Raw genomic sequence first — 20,344 nt, 5'->3', positions numbered from 1 at the left:
TCAGGCATGAAGTCACTTTGTCTCAAGAAATGTGTCCTAAGACGCCTCAAAAGGTTGAGGAGATGAGACGGATTAGTCTAACCCAGGCCATTTTAATGTTGCTGACCCATTTACGAAGGCTCTCACGGCTACAGTGTTTGAGGGTCACCTATGGAGCATGGGTCTACAGGATTGCCCGCGGCTGGACTAGGGCAAGTGGGAGATTTTCTTGTACTGGGCTTTTATGCCCTAGTTTATTGTACATCTCACTTCGCTTTAGGACAAGTGGGAGATTATTGGGGTTGATACTCTAAAGTCTCGTGCCCTGTAGTTTGTAAACAGTATGTACGAATGCTTATGTTGTTAATATATGATATTTACTTCACATCTTGTATTTTTGCTCAGTTACTTGTTTTATTTGCTTTACCATAAACCAATAAACATAAAATCCCTATTTATCTGTATGTGATTCAAGAATGTATGTGGTGACATACAAGTGGATCATGTCTTAAGTGATAACCAAAATGGTCTGTAGTATAAAGATATAGAAGGGAAACCTTATCCTGGTAACGCTACGGATTCGGCCCGTTTTGTGGAATGGTAACAAGTGTTGTGACTTGTCACAGATAGTCTGATCCTAATCATTCGTGTTGGGGACATGCAAGCGGGGGCGTCCTATACAAAGAGTTTGTATAAGACCTGACCATGAAGTGTTAACATCTCGTTATATAACATCGTTCATGACAGAGATTTCACTTCACTAGGATGACCATAGGTAACATGACCTCAATCCTGAGTGAGTTGGGAACTCCTGCCATTGAAGGCGGTCCTTTGATTTGTATGGGTGCAAGTGGCCAGTTCCCCAATTCAAACCTACCATTTTGGGGACTCGTCTGATTTTAGAGCTGGGAACTCAGCTACACAAGATAGAATCCACTCCTTCCCCGAGGCAAGGGTAAGTAGATAGAGAGTTCCTTAAGGACTGATTCCGGGGCTTGAACGATGTGGCACCACATACCTTCTCTTGGCCTGAGAGGTGTTCGCACATAGGTTGACTATATTGTATTGTTCATTAGAGGAATTAGTGGTACTTAAGGAGTGAGATCTAACTACAGGGGTATAACGGTAATTTGACCCAATTGTACTTACAAGCATCTGTGAAGGGTCATCGTACTCATGATTGATTATATCTGATAGACACAGAAATATATCTATGGTAAGAAGAGTTTAGATGTTGGTCTTTAGTAGAATGCCTGACAGTTAATTGATGGTGGATCTCGTGGCTAAAGAGTTTAGTCAGCTATTCATAGACCGTTGGAGCTTGAGCCACATGTCCATTAGGTCTCCTGGGTAGCTTGGATAAAGTCGAGAACCAGTATTTGGGTTAATTTAAAATGTTCAAATTGACAAAAGGAAGTTCGATTATATATGATATAATTGGACTAGTTAATTATATATGATATAATTGGCTAAATGTATGAGATACATTATTTTAGAGAAAATTAGATATAAATATGATTTATATCAAGTAGGGGAGAAAATACTATAGTAGATATGTGATATCAAACTATAGGATGAAAATATAATATGATTATATTTATTAATTAATTAGTTGATTAGTTATATGATAATTAATCCAAAATTCACGTTCGGACGTGGGTTAGTGGGGTCCGTCGGTTATTGTAACCGATGAGTTAAAATGAAAATTGTTTTCATTTTTGAATCGTTCAATCAATCGCCCGAAGAGAAAAAGAGAGAGCACGCTGGTTTCTAAACGATCACTTACGTAAATCGAGAGACTATACGATAGCTCCTCTTGCACACTGTCGCCTACACGATCGGATAGCTTCTCTAAATGATTGTATAATGTGTCGTTTTTACTAAACGATCGTGTACCTTTTTTTAAATGATCGTTTAATAAATCATACACGATCGTGTAGCTTCTCCTAAACAATAAGTAGTCTGCTATGTGATAGTGCTTTTTTTCCCACTTGCTTATCGCCTACACGATTCGTGTTTCCTCCTTCCTCTACCAAATTCACCAAAGACCATCATTTGGGTTTTCACTACGAGAATACCCAGGGCTCTTTAGTGGTGGTACCGTCCCCACGGTGTTCTTGTTCACGGTTGTTTGTGTTGCTGCAGTCGATGCTTTTGCTAGGTGTTGGTAGATCGCGTGGAGGTTTTCGCTGCGTTGGAGTTCCGAAGTGTGAAGACTGTCTTCAAATGGTATGGAACTCTCTCCCTTGTTTTTTTTATCTTGTTTAGCATGTCGATAATTAATGTTTGTTTGCATAACTATTTGTATGAATGTATATTGTTGTATTTCGGTCAATGTGAGATCGGAGCGATCCGAACGCGCTCATGGAACTCTTAGATATGAGATCCTTCAGTTGTAACATTTACAAAGTGGGTCGTATTAATAGTAATACCAGGATAAGGTACCCAACCTTTTCCATATACTATAGACCTTTTAGGTTGTTCCTTGAACACGATCTAGTTGTATGTCAATTACATACTGTTCAAGTTACATTAAATAACCTCAAATATAAGTTTATTGGATTTTGAATTATACAAATAATAGACTGCTTTATTCATGAAATAAACACTTTATTTATTTATTAATAATTTGTTTACAAATTTACGTATATTACGAGATTTATGACATAAATCCTTACAATACTGGTCTTACTTATGCTTAAGAGGTTAGGCTGGCCCAAGTCTAGCCCAATCAATGCTTGAGGTTCAAAGGGCTTGAGCTAGCCCAACCTCTTAAACATAAGCCCATAACCCAATCCATTGACTTTTCTCGATGGGTCAAAATTGGATTGGGTCTAGGCCAAGCTTGGCCCTTTAATTCTTTGAGTTAGGTCGACTCGACCGAAATCAATGTTGAGTTTGAACTGCAATTTTGTTTCCCAAGTAAGAAATCTTGGTCTTCAAACCATGGTAAGCTTTCATGTCACTCTACCCAAGAAATTCTCGGTTTTCAAGCCATGGTAAGCTTTAACGTCACTCTACCCTTACTATGAGTATTTATTTTTCTTCTTTCCATGTAAATTGCCAAATTACATCTCAAGAATTAATATTAAATATGCAAATTAATTTTGTCTTGTGTAGTGGAAGGAAGAACTTGCGTACAAATTAAAGTCCCACGGAGACTTTGTTAGTTATGAAGTTGTTTTTATTATTTAATAAATTTACTTACTTTGATTTGATATTGATCTCACTAATTAGCTAATTGTTTGTTATCTTTTTCTCTCGGCTTTCAAATTAAATATTTAATAAATTGAAGAGATTTATTTCATTCTTTTCCACATGAAAATTGTATATTTAAAGTGACTTGATTTGCTCTTCTGTAATGCTTGTATTTTCTTTGATATGCCATAATAATAATAATAATAATAATAATAATTATTATTATTATTATTATTATTATTATTTAACTTCCACATGAAATTTGATTTGGATATCAAGTACACATGCCAACGGTTAGTTATTGTGAATTCGTAATTTTTGTATATATATTTGTATAAATATTAAATCTACTTTAATCTCATAGATCCAAAATTTTCAAAAAAAAAAAAAAAAAGAAAAGAGAGAAAAAAAGACTATATATATATATATATTCACCACAAATATTTCTTAAATTAAAAAATAGAGCAAATTAATATTTTATTTTAAGGAGAAACATTGTTCTCGATGAGATCGAATCCCACAGCGGACATAATTTATCGTTTTTATTTTGATTTTGGAAGATTAATATTACAAAATTAATGCTAAACATATGGAGAACATAAGCCGTACATTCAATATTAAGTTAACCACAAAATTGGGATTAAGAAAGATTATACTTGAAGACTTTTTCAATGAGTCCCACAACTCGCTCTACTCTTCTTTGCAATGAGATGCTAAGTCTTCTCGACTAATCTCTGACCAATAACAGGCTTGTGGGAGCCTCTTTTTTTAGGAAGAGAATTGGTGGGGAGTTTTTAGGAGGAAGATATGTTTTTTAAAGAAAAAAAAAAATCTTTTGTAAGGTTGAGAGAGAGAGGGAAAGTTCTATTTTTTTAAAAAAAACCGCTCTACTAAAAATTACAGAACCCTTTGTATTAAAGATAATGCAGAGGGGTTACTTAATTAATATAATATAATTTATTAATATAATTAATTAATTAGTTAGTTAATTAATTAAATAACATAATATAATTCAGTTAAATATTTTATATTTAATTAAATATAGATAAGTATCATATACAAAAGTAAATTTCTCTCATAACCTACCGTTTTAATATAAATCTTATTTGTATTAATTTAATATTTGAATCAAATTCAGATATATTAGTTCTCCCAATATATAGTTTAAATTATAAATCATATTTATAGTTAACCATATATTATAATGTATAGATATACATTATACTTTATATTAATCATATCATATATAATTAATATATATTTTCGTAAATTAAGTTGAAAAATTCAAATTATTCTTTCAAAACTATGGCTCTTGTTAATCCATTGTGAGCTAACAGGGGAACCTAATAGACCTACGAAATTATAAGCTCCAATGATTCACAGTTAATTAATTAATTAATCAACATTCATTAATTATAGGGCTAACCATATAGACCCTTAGTTGCACTCTTATGTATTGTATGACATGTTGTGTCCATGGATATAACCATTACACGTAAGTCGATCCTTCACAAGTTGTTCATAATTACAGCTAAGCCAAATGTTCATTTTACTCCTGTAATGACCTCTATATCCTTAAGTACCATTGGTCCTCTAATGAACAATTTGTTTATGAGAACCACTCATCTACTTCCCTATATGGGAAAGAGAAAATTTCATCTTGTGATGTTATGTTCTCAGCTCCCTATTCAGTCAAGTCCACAAAGTGGCAGACTTATTGAGTCAGGTACTCAATCGTTTTCACCAAGCAAATCAAAAAATGAGCCCTAAGATCGAGTTATATATGATCATCCTATGAAATATAATCTCTTCAATTAACGAGTTATAGAGAGAGAATAATTATTTCGCGGTCTAGCCTTATACAAACTCAATGTATAGGATACCTCCACTTACATGTCTCCACGTGAATGATTTAGATTACATCGTTTGTAATATTTACAAAGTGGGTAGTATCCATAGTGCTATCAAGATAAGACACCTAACCTAATCCATCTACTATAGACCCTTCAAGTTATTACTTGAACAAAATTCATTATATGTCAACTACATACTATTCAAGTTTCATGCAAATAACTTTGAATTTTGATTTATTGGATACAGTCATGCAAATTGAAGACATAATATAAAATAACAAATTATTTTTTAACCATAAATAATTTGTCAATTTATTTACAAACTACGAGTTTAGAGCATTAAACTTGTTAAAATTTCATAAATGCATGACATGTCTAACCAAAATTGATTTTTTAAAAACTAAGGAGAATTAAATTTGAGAATTAGTAATGTTCTCTTATTGATTTTCTGAATTCATAAATACATGAAAGTTTTCTATATTAATAAAATAATTTGAGAAAAAGTATTGTTCCTTTTTATTTTTTTTTTTTTAAATTCCATAAATATATGAAATTTCTCCTTAATTTAAAATTCGAAATTAATCATTTTCCTGAACTTAACCATTTAAATTTCAACGATCAATAATAATTTTTAATTTAAAATGAGATCGAGTAGTGTTCTCCTTTTAAAAATTTTAATGCTTTAAATATATGAAATTTCTCATTAAACACCGATGTTGGAGATAAAAAAATATATCAAAATTTAATATTCTAATATTCTTTAGATAAAGAAATTATTTGAGAATCCAAAATAAATTTCTAAATTTCTTGATGACTCTGATGTTATTCACAATTATTACTCCATGTTTTATTTATAATATGTGAAATAATAAGAATCTTAATTTTTTAGTGCTATCTCGACATGTCGAGGTTTCAAAGGACTCGACATGTCGGACGATTTTGTTTTTCCTCCGATTCGTTTTTGTGTTTTTTTTGTGAGTTCATATCATATTTGAAATGGAATGGATGGTGAGCCTAAACCCTAAGCTTGACCTTTTATTTTATTTTCTTTTTTTCTTTTTCTCTTTTTAGATCTCAAATATATTTTTAACACCTTGTCTTTTTCTTTCTTTCTTTTCATTTTTGTATATATATCTATATATATACATATACATATATATTCTAATTAAATATTTCAATTTCTCAAACATGGTCTAAATCATCAAAAAGAAAAAAAAAAGGAATTTTTCTTTTAAAAAAATTAAGATTCTTAATTAAATATTAAAGAATTAACAATGGATGAAAAGTAATAAACATTTGGCAAGTTAATAACTACAATTGAATGAACTAAAAAACCAAAACAATTATTTAAAAATAAATAAATTTTAATTATGTATACACAAGTTTATAATGTAAACTTATGAAAAGAGATAATAACTTGAAAATTAACTTAAATAGTGAAGATCTATAATTCTCCTAGTTTAAGAAAGAACATTGTGAGAATTGGAGGGAACAAAACTTGAGAGATTTGGAGGAAATTTGATAGCATTAAAGGGAATTTGAGAAGTTGAGACTTGAAATTGAATCGAGGCAAAAAAAAAGTAAAAAATAAAATGAATACTTAGGTGGTAAAATATAATAAAAAAATTAAAATGTGAAATATTAATAAATTAATAGAAATAATTTTTGTGATTTTGACCGCTTTTGAGAAATTGAAATATTTAATTAGAAATGGGTGTGAAATTAGATGTGAAAATATAAGGCAATTAATTAAAAAGGTATAAAAAAATATGTGTAAGTACAAAAAGAAAAAAGAAAAAAAGAAAAATGTAAGGAGTTAAGAAAATGTTTGAAATCTGCAAAAATACTTTTTTTAAAAAAAAAAAGGAGAGAGAAAAAAGAGAAAAAAAAGTCAGGTTTAAAGTCTCTAAGCTAACATGACGAAGTTGTTCGGTATATCGAGCCATGTCGAGATGTCGCTCGAAATTTAACACCATGATTATTAACTAACTTTCTAGGACAAATTCCTGATCTACAATTTGATATTAAATCAATGGAAGAAAGAGATTGGAATAATTTAAGAGGTCTTTTCCACCTTTAAATCTGAATGAATAATAATAAAAAAAAAAAAATAAATAAAAAGAACAAGTTGCAAAGATAAACACCATTTAATATCAACAAACAAAAAATAGATGCTCCCAAAAACACCCTTTTATTTTCTACCATCAACATTCCTGTGAATCAAAACATCCGATACCGATGTCGAAGAGAAATATATACTTTTTTCTTTGGAAATATCAAGAAAATAAAATTAAAAAAAAAAAGTCAAATCATGACAAATAATATTACAAAATGACTTTTTTTCTCGACATCGATATTTTAATTCGATGAGTGGGAGTTAGAATATGTATATATGATATCATTATCTCTATGCAACTACAAACAATTGAATCAGAAGAGAAAACAAGCAATTTCTGTCTACCATCTTTTAAGGATAATAGACTTTGGATGGTACAGTGGAGAATCTTTGAGGAACAACATTCTGACTTCTTGGTGGTTGAAGCATCTTTGACTTCTTGCTCTGCATATGATATAACAATTGGAGCTTCAAAATTGTACCATCCAAAATCAAAGTTCTTTAACACATCAAAATAATGTTCTCATTTTTCACTTTTTGTTTTTAAGAGTTTAATTTGTTTAATACAACTTTTGCTTTGTTCAAGTTTTAGATAAAGTTGAAGAATAAAAGGAATCAGCTAAAGGTTAAATTGGTTTTTGTTTTGGTTTATGACCTTGACGAACAGTTTTCTCTTTTAAATATAGAAATTTTAGTTCGTGGAATAATATATATTTTAGATTTAAATACTACTTTAGTTTTTATACTTTCATAATGTTCATTTTGGTCCTTATACTTCCAATTTCGATATATTTTGGTCCTTAAACTTTTAAAAAGTGACTATTTTAATCCCTAAAAAATGAAATAAAAAAGAAAATCAAGGGACCAAGATTATCATTTTTTCAAAGTCTAGGACTAGAATGAACATTTTAAAAGTACGAGGATTAAAATGAACCAAAGTTGAAAGTATAGGGATCGAAATGAACATTTTCAAAGTATATGAACCAAAATAGTATTTAAACCTATATTTTAACAACGTGCTTAAACAAGACGGTGATAGAACCCAAATATATTGACAAACAACAAGATAAACCAAGTGTTTGAGTTACTTGGATCCTCCCAATTTTGAGATCTCTCAAGTCCAAAATCATTGACTAAAATATTACTAGTCTTTCTCCTTCGCCACTCCTATTTCTAACAAGCTATCAAACAATTGCTAATATGCCCTTGATACTCTAATTATTTCCTAACAGGATTTCTATCAGATGGATGGCTAAACTCACCCTTAATGGGCACTAATGGGAGTTGCAAAACTATAGGCATGCGATATCATAACCTAGAGGCCCAAAGTTTTCAAGAATAAAATTAAACCAGATGGATGATTGGCTATATAACTTGAAACCATGAATTTCAGACACAAGAAGCATCTTGGGAAAATCAATCTAATATATTTCATATGTAAAAGAAAACAAAGATAATGACAAGGGCAGAGGTAGTAGATTTTTTGCTTAAACTCGCAAGAGGACGAACCTGCGAGAACAAACCGATGCCTCAGCACAGATGACCATAAGGTTGACAAGAAATGGAGTAAGCTATTGTACATATATAATGTCTTCATCAGCATCATCACCTTTCCAGTCCCTGTCGTCTTCAAGAGTATCAGATAGTTCAGATGGCTCGAAGTCTTCATCATCGTTATCCTTCTTTTTGTCCTTGATCCGATCCAATATGGCAATTACCTGTGAAAGTTCAAAACAAATTAGTACAGGAAAGAACCTTGAAGTAATATTCCAGTTAAATTATAGGGATGTGAAAACTTGAAATTTTGCAACAGGCGATGACAGGATGAGTTTTAAACAGGAATATATTTTCCACCCAAGAAGATTGTAATCAATGCATAAGAGTGTTTGTGCTGTACTTTTTAACAATCAATCTATTCCACAATTGGTACTCTTCATAATCTTGTTCTCTCTCTAGATAACTGAACTACTGAAGTATCGGGATGCCTTCACTCATTGCATTATGCTTATGGCCCAAATTCACTAACCCTGAGCTACTCTGCCGATGATCCCATCATCCCATGGTTAACTTCGAAGACAACAAAAATTTGGACTTGTATAAGTTTTAGGGCAAATTGCAAATACCACACCAGAAGTATGGTGGTAGTTGCAATTACACTCTTAAACTTTCAATTGTAAAAATTGGGCCATTAAACTTATACAAAAGTTAGTAGAAATTGGACCCCCAAATGATAACTTGAACCCTCAAACTTTGTTACAATTATGCAAGTTTGAGGGTCCAATTGTATAAGATTGAGGGGTCAATTTTTACCATTGAAAGTTTGAGAGTATAGTTGCAACTACCACCATACTTTCGGGGTGGTTTTTGCAATTTTCCCTTAATTTTATGGCTAGAAACTTAAACCCAGAAAACCCAGAAGCTTGGAGCTCCAACATCTCGAGCGCTTATTACTATGAATCTACAATGACCCGTTGCTCTTACAAAACCATCTCTCTTTTTCTCACTGGTAAATTTCTCATTTCCAAGTATTTGTTGTAGGAAATAGCAGCCAAAGAAATGATTATTTCTAGAGCTTCCCAGGAATATTTCAATGGGAAATAGGAGATAAACCTGAAGTTTGTAAGACACAAACACATGCATTGGCAACAGTGAAGAATATGATATGAAAACATCTTGTGGAAGGAATTTTTAAAAATAATTGAAACTGGTCCCCGGCCACAGCAAGAAAATTTATGTAAGAAGCAAGAACATAAAATGTTAGTTTGTTACTTACCCTGCTTCCTCTCTCAAAAGATTCATCTTCTATAAAGCGAATCTCAGGAGTTAGCCGAAGCTTCATACGTTTTCCCAATACACTTCGAACATATTTAGCTTTAGACTTCAACCCGGCAATAGCAACATCCTTTCCTCTTTCATCACCAAAGACCGATACGTATACTTTAACCACCTGTTTGTCCGTATTCATATAATAGTGTACAACCATTACTTATCAGCTGAAGCATTGGGAAAAGCGGCCAACATATACACCAGTGAATAGAAAAAGCTCTTTTTTTTTTTTTGTTCCAGGTGAGTTTAAGTTGAGATTAACATATTCACATCATATCCACATGGTACCTAAATTGTACAATTTAAATAACAAACTGATAACTCATGGAAGGTGAAACAAGGTCTGACCTTCATAGTACTCAAATTTTCGCAACAATGAAAAGGTAAATGTTCGCTCTTTTAAGAAATAATCTCTAGGTTGCATTTGACATTGACTACAATCAAGCAATGGAGAGTACGGAAACTGACTTCTGGGCGAGATTGAAAGTCACGAGGCAAAATACTGTCGAAAAAGAGCAAACCACAAACCAGCTCAGTCAAGGCTCAGAGAAGACCAAAGGGTTTGTATTGCCCTGTCATGGCTTCTATCCCATTAACATATCTTATTCCAACACTCAAAGGTGTAACGTATCTATATTTGAACCTCAGTTAAAGAAATAATTTGAATTACAATAAGACATTAAGGAAAATCCTAAGATATGGGCAGCTTACTCAATGGTTAAATCTGTTCAAACATCAATAAGAAGAAATGACCACCATTTACACAACTGCCACTGCAAGTTCAAAAGCAGAAGTGATCTGGAGTAGTTGCTTTATGGAAAAAGTTATCAGTGAACTTCTTTTATTGGTCTATATAGTAGAATCAGTCCAGGCTTAAGAAGCAATGGTTTATCCAGTGGTTGATGTCAGCATAACTTCCCAGGAATTCTTCCAAAATCATTGTCGTACCAACACTTATTTATCCAGGCTAAAGTAACTTTCAAGCATTTCTCAAGAGCTAAGAAGCACAAATTCTAATACGAGACATAAATACGATACAACATGGATACAACAGCATGATATTTTTAAAAATCGAGGACACGACATGGCAAGGACATATTTATTAATATACATTTTAAAAAAATATGTCATTTTTATACCAGAAAAAAATTCAAAATAAATGGCTTGGTACATTTATATGCTTAAAAAATTAGTTTGATGTATTTCACACTCAAATTTATTATTAGTCATATATGCGTTTTTTAGTCTACTCAACAAGTGTCCTACGCATTCCTAACATATGCACTAACAAGTGTCTGATCCATGTCTAACAAGTGTCTGGATATCCAAGTGTCCAACACAGACACACTAGCCAAAACGTCTATGCTTCTTAGCTCAAAAGTTGTCTACAATTTCAATATGTACCCCAATAGTCTAATCCTTGAGTTAATTTTGAATACTTCTTCATTTGTACTTCAAAGATATAATATAAAAAATATCTTCAACCTAACATTTGCAAAGGGCTTCTGAAGCTTTGTAATCATTTCCCAGTGGCTAAACTACACTATACACACAATCCAAGATGCAACCAGTAATTCAATTGTGTAGCAATTTAAGAAGTTAAAACTTGATAGAATCCCTTCTCTTCAACAAATGCAATATTTACTATCCTATTCAAGTATAACAATCACCCTTTAGGATTTAGCCCTCAACTTCAATTCTTTCCCAGTTCCACAAACGTAACTACAATTTCATCGCAACAGAGCACAAAAGAAAAACAAAACCTAATTCTTCTAGAACAGCAAAAAGTAACCGAACCCAGTTCTTCAATTATAACAATCTCTCAAAATACCTGCAAGTCGGCAGAAACTTCAACATCGGTGATGGTGGTGAGAGACGAGAGATACTTATCAGCTCCCAAAGAGGCCTCGGGAAGAATGGCGTACTGCAAGACCTTATCGGTAAGAAGCATGTCGGAAAGCTCCCTCTGAATCTGCTTGGCCACCATTTTAACCCTCCGTGAATTGGCCATACACCGTATGGTTGCGCCCATCATCCGAGGTGGACGAAGAAGGGTGACAGAACTTGGGGAGTAAAACCATGGGCGGGAAGCTTGAAATTGAGAGGGAAATGGTGAAGATGGCAAGGAAGATGAGAGTTTCAGTGGCGAAAGATGGGGCTGGGGATGAATTTGCTGCAGAAGATGCGGCATCCTGAATTTTGATTCCCTGGATGAATACTTGTTTTTGTGGGATTTATGATCAAAATTTCTACTTTGTTGAGCTGAAAATGGATTCGGATTTGCCCAATTCTTACCCAAGGTTTTTCAATATTCAAAATTTGATTTTCAAATAGATTTATGTCATTTGAGGGTTTTTTTTTTAAAAAAAATAATAATATGCGGTGGGAGGATCAAACATTTGATCTAAAACTCCTGTTTGGGCTATGCTCATTTTGATGTATGGTTGGTTAAATTATAACCTTAGTTTTGTACTTAAAAGTGGTATAATAAACCAACTTTAATTTTGTAATTGAACATGTAACTAATTTTTTAGGAATAACTAATAGATTTTTAAGCAAGACTGTGTTTAACTCAACGATAATTGACATTACCTTCCATCTTAGAAGTCACAGGTTTGATCTTTCATCTCCACACAACTCTAAAATTATGAACTAAACCGACAAGTTTCAATGTGTGTGCAATGCAATATTCTCTCATTTTCCTCTAGTCACTCAACAGTAATGTTGTCATCATCCAATGTTGTTCACCTTTCCAACGTGATTTAACACCAACATAGTCATAGGCCCACTCACCTTACAAATATTGTTCAATGGTTGCTCAATCATGAATGACTTCACTTTGTCAATGTTGTTCAGACACTAGCCACCTCACCTCATCTAGAACGCTAGGCCCTTTACATAAATGATTCAACCTGACTCAACCCAAAATTATAAGACTTGGGTTGCCTAATATATTTGGTTGATTGTGTTGAAAAGCAAACCAACCTGGAAAGATGGATTGATCTAAAAAAAATTGTATTTACTTGATTTTGTGTGTGTGTATGTACGCGTATGTGTGCATGTACGCGTGCATGTATATGTGTGTGTGCACGCGCACGTGCTTTAGTTCAACGATTGCGATATAGAAGTCGAACCATCAACTATTTGAAATGATAATTGGTGCCTTACCTACTAAGCTAACATTAGAATTATTCTTTTAAATGTTAATTTATTACATCTACTTGTCATGTTAAGAAAAACGTCATTGATAAATGTCTAAAAGTGCATGTTTTTACCATCTACTTTATTAGTTTTTTCTAATAAAAAGATACTTTATGTGATATTTGACCCTAGAATGCCCAAAATTAGATAAAATGAGCAAGTCTAGATCTTTTTAACTGTCTAGAATGTGTTTGTTTTATTTGGTATGATTTTATGGGCTTTAATTAATGTTTTGAACTATTTTGCATAAATCTATCTTGTTTTGATTGCATAAAAAATCCTAATTTTTCAAATTTGTGTTCAGTCATTCTGGTTGCTATTTTCTCGATCCAAGTTATTATTCAACACCTAAAAGGCTAGATAAATGTCTAGAACATGATTTTCGATCATCCATCAACCACTTTGGCCTATATAAAAGGATGGAAGGCTCTTGGATCATATAAAGCCACTCATTTGAAGAAACCCCACAAAATTATTCTTTAATCTCTTCAAGATAAAAGTTTCTTTGAAGAGATGACTTCTTTAGGTCAACCCTATCCCGAGAACGTATTGTAGAATGGGATTTACCTTAAGAAAGGATTAAATCCATCCTAGAGAGCACCTTAGTTCATTGACTTCATTTAAAGATACTATTTACTATTTTTTTTCATATTTATTCTTCTAGTTCTTTGTTGTTCTTATTTTATTTTTCTTATCAATTATTTATTTTTCAACATTATAACCCATGAAATTGGATTTAATGAAGTCTATTTATTCTTATCTAATTATGGGCTAAGTTTATAAGGGATTCAATCATGTGGATATGCTAAGACCTTATGGCTTGAAATTATGCCAATGTTGAAGGATATGTGAATACTCGCAGCAGAAAAGATCGTATCCCATTTTTACATTTTACAAATCAATATAAAACAGAGAATGGAAACATAAAATATAAAAATTCAATTAAGCATGTTATTCACTATGAAAACTAGAGAAAATACAGGCAATTGGAGAACTTACCCTTGAAGACCAATTCTTCGTGAATCCTCTCCGATCACAGTAAAGGTCACGAACAACCTTCCTCTTGTTTCAAACTCATGAACACAACACTCTTCCTCGTTATTCTCAAGGATGAGAATCACTAGAGAGGGGTGGGCTTCTAGATATTAATTTTTGGGTGAGGGAGAGCTTTCTTGCTTGAGAGAAATTCACACAGAGCACACTCAAACCCTTAAAGAATCTCAGAGAAGAAGATGAAAATTATCAATTTGTAGAAAGTTGTGAAACTAAGTTCACGTGGATTGAGAGAGATTAAAGGGAGAGGGAGGGGGAAAATAACTCCCTCTCACTAATTTTGAAATTCAAAATTTCAAATTAAATAAAAAATGTAACCAACTTTAATATATATAATTATATTAAACCAACTTTAATTTAATTAAAATATACTATATATTATATCTCATATAACATATAACCTATGATTTATTATATCGCATATAAAATAACCTATAATTTATTAATCTCTCAAATAACCTATAGAATTAATATGAATCATATTCTATAGTTTGAATACGAATTACATTCATATAATTAATATTTAAATCATATTGAAATATAATGTATCATATACATGATGGAACAAACACATGCACATCAGAAGAAATACAGATATAAAGTATTCTAATTAGGTTAATTACAAAGGATAAACATGCAATTAAAACAAATAAAAATGGGAGAAGAAATACAACCTTTTTTGTAGTTGATGACATGCAGAAATGCATGTCATCTTAGGCCTTTTATTTAAAATTATGAGGCTGATAAACAGAATATGTGGCAATTATGTTAGGAATTCATGAGAAAATAAGGTTGCGTTGTTCAGCATTAAGAATCTCGGCTAACCCATTATTATGCGTTATTATACGTTCAATGTTCTATTTTTGTAGCTAACGCAAGAAGTGGACGCAAACGCGGAAGTCGGACTACCGCATAGACGACCGTATGCAGAGAAACTATCCATCGCAAAGGCGAACGCTTTCGATCAACGCATGGGTGTTGCGGTAATCAGTCACATGTGTCCATCGCATGGAAGTTGCGCTCGTCAAGCGATTGCATTCATCGTGTAGAGTTGCGGTATTAAGCGAATGCAATCACTGTACGATTGCGGCTACACGATGGTGCATAATAAAGGATCAACGCAAGGTTGGTGGAATGAATGCATCAACATACATCTCGAGAAAATCCAAAGCTGATGTTGACATTTCACCTACCACGCCGTTAGCAGTAGAGATTCAGAAAGGACTAAACGCATCGCGAATGTCAGAATCAAAGCAGTCCATTAATGTTGTCGGCGATCTAAGCTCTATATAAAGAAGCCGATGAGCAGAATTCTAATTGGTCCGGGGATTATCCCTACAATACAGGGTTTATCCCTGTGATCCAGACAAACAGCCTTAGCACATATAAATTCGATTCCAGATTTGTTGTGCAAATAAAAACATCATCTTTATGAATAAACGCTTTACTCAAATTAAAAGAAACTGTGTATTTACATTGCAATAAGTACTTTACAGAAATAAGGTTCCTTTTAGTTTAGGAACAATATATACATCATTTAAAATTAGAAACCTATTCTCTAAAGTCAACTGGATTCCTCCCACTGCCACAGCTGAGACGACGTGCCTGGTGCCTACTTGCATTGTCATCTCACCAGCCTCCAACTGTCGCCAAGATCTAATCCCCTGAAAAGAAGAACAAACATGGTTAGTGGCGTCTGAATCAATTATCTAGACAGAATCATCATTCTCCATTAAACAAGTTTCGAGTACTAATAAATCACATTCACCTTTATCCGTCTTGGCCTTAGCCTTGACTGCTTTCTTCTCCTTCAGATATCAGACAACAAGACAGCTAACGCACCTTCGCCTTCGAACATTCCATTCCAAATCAATCGAGGACAATTCCTCTTCCAATGTCCATCTTGGTTGTAATGGAAACACTTTTCTTTAGCAACTGGTGGACGCCTCCTCGGGGCGACAGGCGGTGGGTTAGCAGATGCCTTCCCTTTTCCCTTACCACCCTTCTTCTTCTTCCCCTTTGCAGAGTTAGAAGTAGAAGGTGTAGACTTCGTTCCTAAGGCCGAACCTCTATGGAATGTCCTTGAGGATGAAGCAACATTTGCCTCACCCTTCTGCCTCTCCTTACTTTTTAGTAAAGATTGGTATGTCTGCAACTCGTTGAGGAGAGTTGTAAGGTTATATTTCACTTTGAACATTTGCCTCAATAAAGTATAGGAACCTCTCCGAAAAAGAATGCAGAATTATGCTAACCTGGCTGCCCTCATCGATGGTAGACTCATTCAACTCCGCCACATTGAAGTGTACCATCATGTTTAGCACATGTTCACAGAGGTACCTTCTTGCATTTTGGAGTTAAATATGTATTTAAGAGCCTCATGCATAAGTTGTTTAGATGGTTGTCCAAACATCCCCCGCAGGGACTCTATGATCTCACGGCCTGAGACCATAGGCTCATGCTTCTTGGCCAAGACATCAGAAAGACTTGCCAAGATATAGGCTCGAGCCTTCTCATTCGCTCTTGTCCATCGCTCGTATAATTAGGATCGTCGTGATCATATGGTTCGCCCTTCTCATTTCGAGCGACATTTGAAGCTGGAATAGGAGGATAAGCCTTCGTGAGAGCGAACATGAGATCCTCGATGATTAGGATCGTCATGATCATATGTTTCCATGTTGAAAATTTGTTGCCAGTTAATTTTTCGTCACTTAACAACGATAAGGTGGTTGTAGCCATTTGAAAAAGTTGTTGAAAATACGAACAAATCTTAATTAGATTTTGCTAAACCACTTTTAAACCAATTAGTTTTACAAAACAGTTTCAAGTACCCTAAGTTATAGACTTCTATTTTGCAATGATGCCCCAGTGAGTCAGGACAAATGCCACCGGTGGGGTGATCAGTTGCCTCTTCACTGGAATGAGACATTCTCAACCATTAGGCAGAACCAACTTTTGGAACTGAACCTAACAGCCACCATTTTTCGGTCCAGAATTGTTAACCTTTAACTATTCCGTGTAAGTATAACCTCTCGTTTTCGGTGCCAGAGTCCTGTCTTAATGCGCTTACCGTAGGGAAAAGACAGATTAGGACAAGAGATTAAGTTACCTTATCCTCTTACAGGAGATCAAATAAAGAAACGCGCAAAACTTCCATCCTTTAGGGGAACACTCCCAGGGTGCATCGAGGCGATGCGCAGTAACTTTATTCAACCTAACGAGGGAGACCGAGGGATATGTTATCGCACTTTCTACTCCCACTTACTATGAACATTCTCTCCATCCATCTTGATATTGACCTACCCAAACACCATCCGTTGGGGGGACACACCAAAGGTACCGCAAGGCCGAGGATAGATCTCACGGAGAAAAGTAAAAGGTATAAGTGAAGCATCTTATGCCCCACATGCCTTCCACTAAATGTTCTACCTAGGGATTCATTAACCTAGACAATCCGACTACTGATTTTAGTCTATGCTCTTACATAATTAAAATCATGCTTCTCTAAATTATAACGATCATTGCATAACCTAAGGTGGGATTTACTATATGTGTATACCATATGACATATAAAACATACATCGCATGTATTAAACAAATAGATTAATGGATCGGGATGAGCCTTTAAACCAAAAAAAAAAAATCTGGAATGAAAAACCCTATCTATTACATTTTTCATCGAGCAAACCGGTTCACTGGCGAACTGGGTCTTGAACTGCCAGGAGGTCTTCATCGTGTAGTGAACTCCAGCAGTAGACGATCGTTCAGCGCACACTAGACGATAGGAACTTTTGCAAACGATCGCCTAGACGACGACGAGGCTGTGAAGACTGATCGTCCAAACGATCGTCTAGCGCGACGACAGGTAAACAATTTACCTTTAGCTACTAAGCGATCGTTTAGTCAGTTACTAAGCAATGAAGCTTGTTGACCTAAACGATCATCTAGCGCGCTTTAAACAATATGCGAGTGTCTGATCGTCTAACCGATGCGTACAACTTGGTAAATGATTTACCTTGCGATGCTAAGCGATCGTTTAGTCAGTTACTAAGCGATGATGCTTGCTGACCTAAACGATCGTCCAGCTCGCGCGCGCATTAAACGATACTCAGCGATCGCGTACCCGATCGTCAACCCGATACGACCAACTCTTGATCGCATACCCCATCGTTCAACCGATGCTTTTAACCACGATCGCATAGTCCTTCATCTTCACGATGCGATGGACAGCGATCGCATAGAACCTTTTCTGCACGATGTGATCAACCCTAGATCATCTTCTTCCTCGAAGAGCCACAACCTTTGCCTAGAACTTCGACGAACGACTCAAGACTCCAAACACTTTGAATACAGACTCGATTACGATTGTTTATGCCTAAAAATGCAGGGGCCTTGACAAACAACAACAAATGTAAAAGGAATTAAACAAACCGAGGCATCTCATCCTGAAAACATCCATTAATCTAGCACATCCACAATAGTATTAACACTTAAAATAGTGTAGAAATGCACCCACCATGAATGTATATGTTATTTCATTGCAACAAATGAAATCGGAGTATCAGAAACCTAGCTCTGATACCAATTGAAGGATCTCATACCGAGAGTTCCATGAGCAGGCTTAGATCGCTCCGATTTCACAGTGACCGAAACATAAACGATATACATTCCATACAAACAATTATGCATATTAAACTCATAATCGGCATGCTCAGAATACAAACATTCACAAGGAAAAAGGTTCATACCAAATGAAGACTATCTTCATATGTGTAAACCCAAAGCAGCGAAAAACCTCCCATTGATCTACCAGCACCCAGCGAGTCTACTGACTACAACAGCACGATCCAAACGAACACGAACAATGTCGTGGAGACGACACCACCATAAGAGAAACCCAGGTATCCTTGGCGTCAAAAACCCAAAGAGTGGGCTCTGGTGAGTTTGGTAGACAACAGAGGAGAAGACGCCGTGTAGACGATAAGCAAGTGGGACATGAACTATGCTATCGTATAGCAAAAATGCTTATCGTATAGTAGAGCTACATGATCGTTTAGGAAAAACTAAACGATCGTTTAGGAAAGATGTATACAATCATTTAGAGAACGTGTGAAGTAGACGATCGTTTAGACGAACGAGCTTCTATCGTATAGGCTCTCGCGATCGCTCTTTCACGGATTCTTTTGGGCGCTTGGCGATACGAATGCACGACTAAATAATAAAATGAAAACGATTTTCATGCTTTAACTCGCTAGTTACCATAACCTTCGCAGCCCCACTTACTACGTCCGAACGTGGATTAATTGGTTAATTATTAAATAATTAATCAATTCATTAAATTAATAAATATAATCATATTATATTTATATCCTAGAGTTTGATATTATATATCTACTATAGTATTTTCTCCTCTACTTGATATAAATCATATTTATATCTAATTTCCTCCAAAATAATATATCTCATATATTTAGCCAGTTATATCATATATAATTAACCGATCCAATTATATCATATATAATTGAACTTTCTCTTATCAATTTAAACATGTCAAATTAACCCAAATACTGGTTTTCGACTTTATTCAAGCTACCCAGGTGACCTAATGGATCTGTGGCTTGAAGCTCCAACGATACATGAATAGCTGACTAAACTCTTTAGCCACGAGATTCACCATCCATTAACTGTCAGTGATTCCATTAAAGACCAACAGTTGAACTCTTTTTACTACAGATATATTTCTGTGTTCATTGGATATAACCAATCATGAGTACGATGACCCTTCACAGATGCTCGTAAGTACAGCTGGGCCAATTTACCGTTTTGCCCCTGTAGTTACATCTCACTTCTTAAGTACCACTGATTCCTCTAATGAACAATACAACATAGTCCAACTACGTGTGACACCTCTCGGGCCAAGAGAAGGTGTGTGGCACCACATCGTTCAAGCCCCGGAATCAGTCCTTAAAGAAGCCATCTATCTACTTATCCCTGCCTCAGGGAAGAAGTGAATTTCATCTTGTGTAGCTGAGTTCACAACTCCCAAATCAGATGAATCTCCAAAATGGTAGGTTTGAATCGACGACTTGGCCATTCACACCCATATAAATCAAAGAACTGC

At 34.4% G+C, this 20,344-nt stretch overlaps 1 protein-coding gene across 1 annotated transcript; it reads right to left on the bottom strand.

Moving 5' to 3' along the window:
- Nucleotides 1-7,202: 7,202 nt before the first annotated feature.
- LOC120087731 (ribosome-binding factor A family protein) lies at nucleotides 7,203-12,417 on the bottom strand. The gene is made up of 4 exons (XM_039044614.2): nucleotides 11,804-12,417; nucleotides 9,920-10,093; nucleotides 8,656-8,864; nucleotides 7,203-7,590 (listed from the first exon to the last, which is right to left on the bottom strand). Exons 1-3 carry the CDS (start codon nucleotides 12,161-12,163, stop codon nucleotides 8,718-8,720), a joined length of 681 nt encoding a protein of 226 aa, XP_038900542.1. The 5' UTR covers nucleotides 12,164-12,417; the 3' UTR covers nucleotides 7,203-7,590; nucleotides 8,656-8,717.
- Nucleotides 12,418-20,344: the final 7,927 nt, after the last annotated feature.

The sequence above is a fragment of the Benincasa hispida genome, chromosome 10 (assembly GCF_027475165.1).
Source record: "Benincasa hispida cultivar pf3 chromosome 10, pf3_genome.v1.1, whole genome shotgun sequence".
Lineage (NCBI taxonomy): Eukaryota > Viridiplantae > Streptophyta > Magnoliopsida > Cucurbitales > Cucurbitaceae > Benincasa > Benincasa hispida.
Note: the sequence above shows the minus strand (reverse complement) of the source record. Positions and strands in the feature narration are given on the sequence as shown.

Excerpts from the sequence above, each read along its gene's own strand:
- LOC120087731 (XM_039044614.2), bottom strand. The coding sequence starts at position 12,163 with ATGCCGCATCTTCTGCAGCAAATTCATCCCCAGCCCCATCTTTCGCCA. Across the intron at positions 10,094-11,803 it reads AAGTTTCTGCCGACTTGCAG|GTGGTTAAAGTATACGTATC; the intron begins GTATTTTGAGAG and ends ACGGACAAACAG. Across the intron at positions 8,865-9,919 it reads CTTTTGAGAGAGGAAGCAGG|GTAATTGCCATATTGGATCG; the intron begins GTAAGTAACAAA and ends GAACTTTCACAG.